Consider the following 12,016-nt stretch of genomic DNA (forward strand, 5'->3'; position numbering starts at 1 on the left):
CCTGTTTGAGGACGACCGAGCCCACAGCAGCCTGTGACCCAGAGCAAACACCTGGCACACACACACACACACACACACACACACACACACACACACACACACACACACACACACACACACACACACACACACACACACACACACACCTGAACTCTACCATTCTCCCCCTCTCGCTCACTGTTTCTTTCTCACGTTCTTCTCTATACCCCCCCCCATTCATTTGATTTCTGTCAAATCTTGTCAACCAACAAAATCTTACACCTTTTCTACTTAAAAGTATCTTTTCCATTTTCTCTCTTGACTTTTAGTAGACGTAGCATTTCTGGTGTACAGTTCCTCTTCAACAATTGTGATAAGCGTACTGTAGTTTGACTGCTAGACCAGTGTGATATGCCCTGGAACATACTTGGTAAATGTGCAAGGTGTTCTCCTCTGGTGTGTGTGATGTCATAATGGTTTGGGGTCCTACTGACAGTAACGTCTCAGGAAGCAGTCTGAGGCACTGAACCATGGTGTGGACTGACTTCCCCGACAATATGGCCCCTTTTTTCTTTTATCATTTTGGGCACCTGCTGTTGATTTTCTTTTTATTTCTGATTTTTAACTGGAAGTCGAATAAAGCACCATCATCTTTGCAGTGGTTAAGGGAGGTGCTGTCCTTTCAACCGTTAGAAAAGCTCCGATATAAAATATATAAAACCCAAACAAAATTTGCTTTGGCCTGGAGTCCTTTCATGGACTTTATTGAAGGTTTTCCCTTTCATTGAATGTACTTTTTACCTGGTTGTAACTACATATTTACACAGATGTATGTGTGTACCGTTATATTGTCTTCAAAAACATAGGTATCACGTGGAATTGGGAATGAGAAGTCCCTGCATAGTCTACATAGTCTGCATAGGCCCTGTGATGGACTGGCGGCCTGTCCAGGGTGTCTCCCCACCTACCACCCAATGACTGCTGGGATAGGCTCCAGCATCCCCGCGACCCTGAGAGAAGGATAAGTGGTTTGGATAATGGAGGGATGGAACTTCATCTGTCATTCTGACATCCTGGAGAGAAAACAAAGAAAACATGTTTTTTGTACCACCTACAGCAACAACAACAACAGTCCTGTCACAACATCCCTACTACTCAAAAGACGAGGGGGGGCGACACTGATATGGCAGGCACGCACGCACACACACACACACACACACACACACACACACACACACACACACACACACACACACACACACACACGGATATTGCATGCGCGCACACCTATCATACTCCCACCCTCTTCTGCACGTTCTTGAAACTACACAACTACTTCATCACTCCCTGCCTCATCAGACCCCACCCCAACCCTCACCCCCCGCCATGTTTTTCAGCGGAGTCTGGAAAAAAAATCGCCACAGTGCGCTCCCTGGTGGGTCTTTTTTAAAACTACAGCAGGACAAGCGTTTTATGTGTTTTGTGTTTTATGTGTTTTACTTACTAGTTAAGTTGGGAAATGGGCCGGTGGGGGTGTTTGTGTTTTGGGGATCATCAATGAGAGAGACATTCAAACATGGAGTGTATGGCTGCCATCGAATATTATAAAACATGAATTTTCAGACAAAATACCTGATGTAAAATGCAACTTGATTGATTGATCGATCAATCGATCGGTCGGTCGGTCGGTTGATTGATTGATTGACCTGACACAAGTTTAAGTGTTCAGGTGTTGCATGCAGCCAAACCCTGTCATTGGATATGTTTTAAAAATGCACGAGCTCCTATTGATAACCGATCGATACATTTGACAACAAATTGGTTGAAGCAAATCCTGAGCCATACTGATATAGAATGGAAGACCCTTGACCCACTTTGAACACTGGTTTCCATACATTATCTTTATTAGACTCATTCTTTATACACATATATATGCATACAAATATACAGTAAATGTAACTTTAAACTCCATTTATAAATAGATTGTACTTTTTTTATATAATATCTTGGGGCAACGTTCACCGTAATGAATTCCTCATCAGAATGTACTGTCTCACATATAATCTGGGTCACTATGATGTGACCATAGAAAGAACATCGGAGCATTCCTTGATGTAACAGGAAGAGGATTATAAGCATATGAGGAAGTAGTGTTGAAATAGGCAGAATATGGTTTACAGTATGTATTATTTCATTTATAATTCAGAATGTGATTTTACCTGAGAGAAACTATATTGTTCACTTGATACAACGCTATAGTGTTCTCTCATCATGAACACTACTTACAGACAAACTGCAACATTGTATTTGTGCATAAGTGACAAGTTCCTGGTTAGACTGATATTCATGTACATACATAAATTTTTTTATATAGCCTACGGATATTTGGGGGGGCGGGGGTAAAGTCAAAGAATATATACTGTATATAGTCCAGCAGCACTGAAAACCATGACATCAACCAGGATCTCTGTAATGGTGCACGGCAAGAGCATAATGCTGTGGTTTCCTTTTCAGTCATACTGACCCAGTTTGTGTTTGACTGACGATTTGTTGAATCGATGACTGGCAGTTGTTCTGGGTTTTCAATTAAATGGCCAAACTGTTGTTGACGCTTTGTTGATCGCGGAGGTTATCAAAATGTGTGTGTGTGTGTGTGTGTGTGTGTGTGTTTGAGGTTACTTAGAGCCATATTTCTTCGCTGCTTGTGCTGTTGACCCTATAGAAGTAGCCCACCATGGGGTACCTGGCAAAACCTATAGGAAGCATGGAGGTTAACCAGTTTGGAAAGAATATACTTTAAATGATGCATAAATACTTCAAAAATATTCTCAATACAGGCAATAAAAACAGAAAATCGTTGTTGTTTTTATATCAAATCCTATCAACTGTGCAAAAAAAAGGAAAATATAATGGCATCAGAGTATTTCTCTGACCTCTGGCAGCATAGGCAGCAGACAGATCCTCCTCTTCCTCCCTCTTCCTCTTGTCACCTACACTGTTCTGCTGGGCTGTCTCCTGCGCTACAGGGAGAAATACAGGAAAGAGGTAAAAAAGCATACACATATATACAGACAGGTGACAAATGAAAGGAAGAGCCAACATAGTGTCTTAGTAAGGTGTTGGACCACGAGGAGCCTCCAGAACAACTTCAATGCTCCTTGTCATAGATTCTACAAGTCTCTGAACTCTACTGGGGTGATGGAGCACCATTCTTCCAAAAAGATATTCCCTCATTTGGTGTTTTGATGATGGTGGTGGAGAGCACTGTCTAACACGTTGGTCCAAAATCTCCCATAGGTGTTCAGTTGGGTTGAGATCTGGTGACTGGGAAGGCCATCGCATGTGATTTACATCATTTTCATACCCATCAAACCATTCAGTGACCCCTCATGTCCTGTGGATGGGTATATTGTTATCCTGGAAGAGACCACTCCCATCAGGATAGAGATGTTTCATCATGGGATAAAGGCGATCACTCAGAATAACTTTGTGTTTGCAGTGACCCTTCTCTCTAAGGGGACAAGTGGACCCAAAGCATGCCAGGAAAATGCCCCCCCCCCACCACAGCATAACTGAGCCCCCGGACCCCCTCACTGTAGGGGTTAAGCATTCAGCTTTTTCCTTTTATTTGTCACCCATCAGTAGGACCAGAAGGGTCTCTACCCTCCTGAACAACTAGTTGAACCCCATTACTTAATCTCAGATACCAGTAACTGAAGATATCATTATATACTACATTCATCCATCCACCACCGCTCCTTTCTATTGTTCACATCTTTATAAACCTAACACGGCTGCTGTATTCTTATTAGAAGTGCTAAAAAAATTGTGATGTCTCTGTACCTCTCAGATGCAATAGACTTGACTGATGTAAAGAACGAATGACAGAAAGAAAGAAAGAAAGAAAGAAAGAAAGAAAGAAAGAAAGAAAGAAAGAAAGAAAGAAAGAAAGAAAGAAAGAAAGAAAGAAAGCCACATTATTTTGTCATTGTACAGGTTACAAGGAATTTGATCTCTGCATTTAACCCATCCTATTGTATAGGACCAGTGGGCAGCTGCAGCACCCGGGGACCAACTCCACTTCTTCTTTCCATTGCCTTGCTCAGGGACACAGACAGGAGTATTAACCCTAACATGCATGTGTTACATCTGTCCCTCCTTCCACAGCCTCCACCTCAAAGGCTGCTTAACCTGAGCCAATCCCCGATTGTCAGGCTCTCTCTGTTTGTGTGTGAATGGAGACAGGTGAGCAGAGCCTCACCAGCTGCAACCCATTCCTTAATCAAGCCAACCTGCTATAAAAGACCAGCACTGCCACTTCCACCCTGCCAGATCGTAGCCTCTGATCCGTCAGTGTACTGCATCCAGCCCTTGCTCACGAAATCTGTTTTTGTCAGTATTGTTTAACCTGCTGTTTGACTAACATCCTCCTTTTCACTGCAGTCATCCTGCTCTGCCTCCGGTCCCTGTTCTCCAGATTTTCACTTGCTCCAGATCGCTGCTCTGCCTGGCTCTCTCCACCCCCCACGGTCTCTCCCCCTGGTCCTGTTTCCCCAGCCCAATTCCTTTTCGCCTTAGCTGGCCCCCTGTAATAAACTCAAGTCAGTTGGAAGCAAGTTTTGTGTCTGCACCCGAGTCCTTCCGGAGTGTCCCGTAACCGCATGTCTTTTTGATGGTGGGAGGAAACCGGAGCACTTGGAGGAAACCCACGCAGACATGGGGAGAACATGCAAACTCCACACAGAAAGGACCTGGGGTTCGAACCCAGGACCTTCTTGCTGTGAGGCAACAGTCCTAACCACCCGGTTACCTACTTCTACATTCTTGCGGACACCGGAATCCAGAACTCCTAGAGAATGCCAAACCTGAATATCTGTTTATTGTACTCTTCCTAAATTTGTGTTTTGCTCAAGTGTCACAGAAAGCAACGCATCCGAGTCAGATTGCAAGTCTTACGGATAACATAAGAATTGTTGCAGAATTTTTTTTAAATTTATTTTTATTTTTACTCCATGAGGTGGAGTTCAGCCTACACCTGTCAGGTCCAGCAGGCTGCAGCGTAGGTGAGACAGAACTCCTACCTTTTCTCAGCGTGCTGAGGTCATTGAGCTTCATGTTGGAAGGCAGAGACATATTTTCTCTCGGGAGGTAAGCTTTATCCACCATCTCGGTCTTTAGATTAGCCGAATCACTGTAAAGATAATAAGGGGAGTTGACAAAACTAGATAGTGGTATCCTAGTACATGTTTAGATGTATTTTATGCCACGTACAAATTCAGCATTTATAGCTTTGTCCATATTTCCAATCTATTACACTAATGTTGCTGAAATGGATGGTGAAGTTGTAAATGAGTGGATGCCATTTTGTGGATGAAATGTAGGCTGTTGTAGTGTAATGTTCGTATAGGACAGATGTGACTATGGTGGTAGATGGCTGCTGAGCTCCCTGGAAGTGCTCTGAGTCTAAATCAAACGCTAATTTTAGCTGGGAGCCACATGTTTGATAATCATCATGTTGTACAAACTCTCACCCGCCCCTTTATGTGCCATTTTAAAGATCCAGTCCAATATAAATCACGTTTCCTCATCTTGTACTTTTCGACAGAGGGTTTGTTAATGTAGAGTTGCATAAAATATTAGAACTACTTTTGTTGTGAAATTATGATTAAAACTGCATGAGAAACTCTCCCGGTTGTTGACAATCAAAACCGTTTCAGAAAATCAGTTTGTTTCCGGTAATATATTACATCATTTGATACCCTGATATGATTGGACAATCAATGAATCGCCATCGGTGTCAATTGGTCTGTTTTCGAACAGTTGCCTAGCAACATCATGCAAGTTAGCGAGCTAGCTAGCTATTAAGAGCCTTGAGAACAGAAGGCCCCCTCAACCTCCTGATAATGGGCTGTGATCAGAGCAGGGCACTTAAACAAGCTATAACAAACGGAAAGAAACTTCTAAACCTGAAAAAAGTCACTCCTAACATTGATATTTCACAATACAACTTGTCTGACTGAATAGAATTATTGGACTAGATCTTTAAACCAGATTTCCATGTATGTATTTCCCTTAGCATAATAACGCTGAGGTTATTTACATCACATCTTATCAACGTTTGTAATTGTTTCTCTCTCCTTCACATGTTATTGATAAACAAATGCAGTCATTCATTCATCGATGGCCAGCTTTCACTCCATCCCTCATGACATAGAAATGGAAATAGATTTTGAAAGGTGTCCACAGACACTCAAGCAAAACAAGCAGTTTGGCAAAGTCCTTTACCTTTTTTTGGTCATCAGAATCTCCAGTGGCTCATCTGAGAAAGGGTGCAGTATAAAATGTTAACGACCTGGTTGTTATCTCTAAGTTTTCACAGTACACATAAGATATTTACTAGAGCTACAGCTCTTGTCCCAAGCACCCTCTGGTTTCACGTGCTTCTCACCAATAACCTTGGTCTTGTTCTTTTGCATGAGACAGAGTACTATCAGACTGAGGATTAGGGGGGCCATGAAAGCCACAGTGCCACCAGTCACAATGCCTAGCATTGGCACCTCGACACGAGACTGCAGGAACTCTGGGGAGAAAGAGAGTGAGAGAGCGTGAGGTGTTAATGGAGTGATTGTGACACTTGGTAAAGAATGCATCACTTTGTTTTTAGGGTGACAGGGTAGCAGAGAAGAAAGGGAAACGGGTTTAACTGAATTTTATGGAAAAACAGCTTGTTTGTTTTATATGCAAGTCTGCGTTTTGCTTCTACAGTACTGTATGAATATATATAGAGGGGGGGGGAATCGGACTTGATAATAGCCTCTGATTGACAGCACTTGGATTGTGACCATTGCCGACCTGCCAACGTGAGGTTGCTTTCCACCGCTCCAACACTATTACTGGCATTCAGTGAGATGTTCCCAGATAGGCTGTTGAGTGTCACCCTCAGCGTGTGGTTGGTCAGCCAGGGGTAGCTCCGTGAGTCCAGGATGAGGAAGTTGGAGGTGTTGGCCACCAACTGACCAGACTGGTCCACAAAGGTGATGGTGGCAGGGGGGTTAGATCTCACCAAGGCAAAGAGGACCAGGGAGAGGCCAGGGTCTGAGGTTTCACTGTAGTGAGCATTGACTCTGAGGATCTCTGGCTGGACTGGGAGACAGAGATAAAGACAGAGATGTGGAGAGGGATGAGGTGTTGAGCTGTGAAATGGAAGCGTCACTTAAAGTGAAACCTAAGTCATTTTTTTCCTGTTAGGGGTAAAACTGGGTGATGAGCAGTGAAATCTTTTAAATTGATTAAGTATTGAGCACCAAGCTGCAATGTAATCCTTCACCAAATAACATAAACTAAAAGAGCTCTTTTTTGGCTCATAATCTCATGAGAGGTGTCTGAAAATACCTTCCAGGATGAAAAGACAATCCCAGTACAGCCAGTTAATATAGAGGTAGACCTTTTGTGCATTTTCTGTTTTGCACTTCTGTCCAAATCTCTCGCACTGCAACTGTTGTCTTCCTATAACAATCCACTACACATGGGATTACAGAGCAAGATCTATGCTCCAGGTTAGAAATGGATTGTTATCTATGTAATTCCATGATCAATATTGTGGCTAAGGCTCTTCAGACTCCTCTCACAACATCCTGAGCCTGTTGGTGTCAAAAAAGAGGTTTTTAATGGATGTTATTTGGTGAAAGAGTAGATTGTAGTTTGGTGCACAGCAGTTGGCTGACATTAACTTGCTCAATAGTGAAACAAGATTCTGCTGCCCATCGCTTAGTTTTTATTCCTAGTGATAGAAAAATAGGGCTTAGGTCAAAAAATACTTTAAAATCCACTCCAGTGATCTCACATAGTTTTTTTTTTCAAACAAACCTCACAAGCACACCGTTGGGTTGCGAGTTGAATTAGTTTGATTGTTTCCATCAGAAAAGACAAAACTTTGATCCTCAGTGGGATTGTGGCTACTGGAGAAGAAAAGTAGGCTAATTCAATAATTTTAAAGAAGCTGAGGGCTTTAAATATCAAATTGGGGTATGATGCCACTGGAAGAAGCTCTCAATAAGTACACAGAAATAACAGCAAAATTGTGAACCTTCTTTAAAGTGATTATAGTTTGTTTCTGTAGAACATCTGAACTGTCCTTTAACACCAGAGTAAGCCCACACTCACACTGGACGTTGAGTGTGACGGTGGCATTGTAGCTCTCTCCTGTGCGAGGGTTGTCGGCAGCACACACCAGTTCTCTGTCCCACTTTCTGGCCCGCAGAGAGAAGGTGCTGTTGTGGTGTGACCCGGGCCTCATGACCTCCGACTCCTCATGTGATGTCATCACTAGACGCCCGTGTTGTGGTGACGGCTCACTCTGCCGCTCCCCGTTCAGGTACCAGGTCAGCAAAGGCGGGGCACGGGGATCCCAACCATCGGATTGGCAGTTGAATTTGTGCGTCACATTCTCCTGTAATGTGATTGCTGACTTGTGCCATCCGTCAATTTTGGGGGCGTGTTCAATTGTGCCTGTGGAAGAAGGTGTGCGGTGTAGAGAAAAGCATTTATGCTTTTATGAATTCATTTTAATAGATTTTAAAGCTTTTTTGTAAAAGTTATTTTCTTAGTTTTGACTGATTTCTCAAGATCAGGGAAAATGCAACCCTACGCCATCAAATTTAGATAACATTAGATGAAGTTGCATCTACGCTGACCAATACTAAACAGCTATATACAGAGACATTCTAACTGGTATGTTGTTTTGTCATATACTATAGATTTCAGAAGATCTAGCTAGCTAGCTAGTACTATCTTTAGCTGTAAGAACAAACATATTTGTATTATTATTGTGTTATTTGTTTGTATTTAATGTTGGTGCTCCTGTTTTATTCCAGACCTGTCTCACCTGTCCAGGACCAGGCCAGTGTGTGAATGAACATGACAGCTGTGGCTTGACACCACTGCTGCAGACACACACACTTCATCCTGGCCCACCGGAGCACGCACGCACGCACGCACACACCTAGCTGCTGGGAGAGGAAAGTCTATAAAGAGAGTAAGTCTACATCAGTGCAAGGATTCATCAGAAACTGCAACAAATGTAAAACAGAACATGTCATTATGCATGCTCAAAACAACGCAATCGTAAAAGACAATGAAAGAGGCAGAGAAGACAGAGCAGAGCATTCAGATGCTGGCTTAACTAAATAGACATCAAAATATAATTGATCCACATGTCCGCCATTAGACGAGAAGCAGCTTCTTGTTTAGTTTGACTTCAGATAAACTGTGCAATGAAACTTGAGATACACGCATAATGAGAGCTGGAGTCACGAAATCTTCAATTCTTCACTAGCTATCCATGTTTGATTTGAAGGACTGGCGGACAAAGACGTTGTTACATATCTGCACCTTGCTACACTTTTATTTACAAGCCTTTTTGTAGCCACATTGATTTTGCATGAATTTGGACGCAAACACGGGAATAAGAAACGTCTGATAGCGTATGAAACACAGGTCACATGACCAGTGTTTCGTCACCTTTGAAGAAAGCAGGAACTGAAACACCGTATGAGAAACACACATACACAAGTCTGCTGTCAGTAAGGGATACATGGGATTGTCCTCACACAAAGCCTCAACACACAGGCCTCCAGCCGTATGTGAGGACCAGGCTTGCATTGGCACAGACAGCTCAAGTAGGTTGATAGTGAGGGGTTAAAACATTGAAATATGGACGCTGATCATACAGACATACATAACACCCAGATTCTGTGCAGGGCTTCATGCAGGCATTTTAATGTAACGGTCACATCAGTACGCAAAGTAAGCCTATGTGGAAAACACTCATGCGCACACATGCACATACATACACATGCATTCATTTATATGGTTGAGCATTACCTCAGCCCTGTCTGCGGATGGTGCTGTGATTCAACCTGCCAGAGCTCCATGGCTGCAGAGGAGGAGAGGGAGGGATGGTGATGACAGAGAAGAGGCAGCACCCCCTGACTCAGTCGATCTCCCATCTGCATACACCCATACAGAAACACTCACGCACACGCACACTAACAGCAGCTAACACACTCCAGCAGCTCCAGCATAGCAGCAGCCATCCACACACTGGCTGGCGGGCTGACGCAGACTGTCACGCAGTCGTCACTCGGAGGAGGAGAGGGAGTGCAGAGGAGGCAAGAGCAAGAGAAGGAGAGGGAGGGGAAAAACGTTAGAGGGGGCTGAGTGCAAGGAGGTAAAAACAGACGAGCGAGGCGAAGGAGCGAGAGAAAAGAGTGGGCGCAGAGTTGCTGAGTCGTGAGGAAGGAAAGAAAAGAGGAGACAATGTGGGGGAGTGAGAGAGCCAGTGAGGAGCAGAAGGGCGCGTGAGAGCATGTACGGGGGGGGGGGGGTAAAGGGTGAGAGAGGAAAGAGGAGAGCCAGAAAGAGGAGAGTGTACGCAGCACATCAATCATTAACAACCATCTACTAGCATTCCGAGGGGGATTGAACATGTGATTGTAATGAGAGGCCCAAGTGATGGAGGGATGAAGAGAAACCAAACTGTCACTTCAGAGGGATAAAGGAAGTTATCTTCTCATCCTCTGAGCTGCTGTTTGTGTCCATCACCACTTTAACATCTCATTCCTTCCTTCCTTCTTATGAAAAATTTATAAGGGCTGGTTGAAATACTGAAATTGGTGTATGGAAAAGAAGACAACGCATCATTATTCACAATTTGGTCGGCATTTGGTTCACAATTCACAAGGACAGAATAACACAAGTACTGGATTTGTTTTTATATACGTATATATATATATATATATATATATATAGTATATATAATAGATGTAGGAAAAACCATTGACGCTTTCTGAAAAGCTATATATATATATGTGTGTGTGTGTGTACATAAAGTACATGAAAATATACGTACATAAAATACACACACACACATATAAACACACACACACACACACACACACACACACACACACACACACACACACTCATATAGTAGTATATATATAGAGTGCATCCGGAAAGTATTCACACCCCTTCACTTTCCCCACATTTTGTTATGTTACAGCCTTATTCCAAAATGGATTAAATTCCTCTTTTTTCTCATCAATCTACACACAATACCCCATAATGACAAAGCGAAAAAGGTTTTGTAGAAATTTTTGCAAATTAATTAAAAATGAAAAACTGAAATATTGCGTGTACATAAGTATTCACACCCTTTACTCAGTACTTGGTTGAGGCACCCTTGGCAGCGATTACAGCCTCAAGTCTTCTTGGGTAGGAAGCTACAAGCTTGGCACACCTATATTTGGGGTATTTCTCCCATTCTTCTCTGCAGATCCTCTCGAGCTCTGTAAGGTTAGACGGGGAGCGTCGCTGCACAGCTATTTTCAGGTCTTTCCAGAGATGTTCAATGGGGTTCAAGTCTGGGCTCTGGCTGGGCCACTCAAGGACATTCACAGACTTGTCCCGAAGCCACTCCTTCGTTGTCTTGGCTATGTGCTTAGGGTCGTTGTCGTGTTGAAAGATACACCTTCGCCCCAGTCTGAGGTCCTGAGCGCTCTGGAGCAGGTTTTCATCAAGGATCTCTCTGTACTTTGCTCCACTCATCTTTCCCTCGATCCTGACTAGTCTCCCAGTTCCTGCCGCTGAAAAACATCCCCACAGCATGATGCTGCCACCACCATGCTTCACTGTAGGGATGGTATTAGCAAGGTGATGAGAGGTGCCTGGTTTCCTCCAGACGTGACGTTTGGCATTCAGGCCAAAGAGTTCAATCTTGGTTTCATCAGACCAGAGAATCTTGTTTCTCATGGTCTGAGAGTCCTTTAGGTGCTTTCTGGCAAACTCCGAGCGGGCTGTCATGTGCCTTTTACTGAGCAGAGGCTTCCGTCTGGCCACTCTACCATAAAGGCCTGATTGGTGGAGTGCTGCAGAGATGGTTGTCCTTCTGGAAGGTTCTCCCATCTCTACAGAGGAACGCTGGAGCTCTGTCAGAGTGACCATTGGGTTCTTGGTCACCTCCCTGACCAAGGCCCTT

At 43.5% G+C, this 12,016-nt stretch overlaps 1 protein-coding gene across 1 annotated transcript; it reads right to left on the reverse strand.

Moving 5' to 3' along the window:
- Positions 1-2,658: 2,658 nt before the first annotated feature.
- On the reverse strand, positions 2,659-8,942 carry LOC130116140 (transmembrane protein 25). The gene is made up of 8 exons (XM_056284092.1): positions 8,864-8,942; positions 8,143-8,487; positions 6,832-7,122; positions 6,428-6,559; positions 6,265-6,298; positions 5,061-5,170; positions 2,913-2,999; positions 2,659-2,732 (listed from the first exon to the last, which is right to left on the reverse strand). The coding sequence occupies exons 1-8, from the start codon at positions 8,940-8,942 to the stop codon at positions 2,659-2,661; spliced, it is 1,152 nt and encodes a 383-aa protein (XP_056140067.1).
- Between the last annotated feature and the right edge of the window lie 3,074 nt (positions 8,943-12,016).

The sequence above is a fragment of the Lampris incognitus genome, chromosome 7, assembly GCF_029633865.1.
Source record: "Lampris incognitus isolate fLamInc1 chromosome 7, fLamInc1.hap2, whole genome shotgun sequence".
Lineage (NCBI taxonomy): Eukaryota > Metazoa > Chordata > Actinopteri > Lampriformes > Lampridae > Lampris > Lampris incognitus.

What these genes read in the sequence shown, in the direction of transcription:
- LOC130116140 (XM_056284092.1), bottom strand. Translation starts at nt 8,942, where the DNA reads ATGAAGTGTGTGTGTCTGCAGCAGTGGTGTCAAGCCACAGCTGTCATG. An exon ending in GAACAAGACCAAGGTTATTG is followed by an intron (nt 6,299 to 6,427) that starts GTGAGAAGCACG and finishes ACCCTTTCTCAG; the next exon opens with ATGAGCCACTGGAGATTCTG. An exon ending in ATTCTGATGACCAAAAAAAG is followed by an intron (nt 5,171 to 6,264) that starts GTAAAGGACTTT and finishes TTATCTTTACAG; the next exon opens with TGATTCGGCTAATCTAAAGA.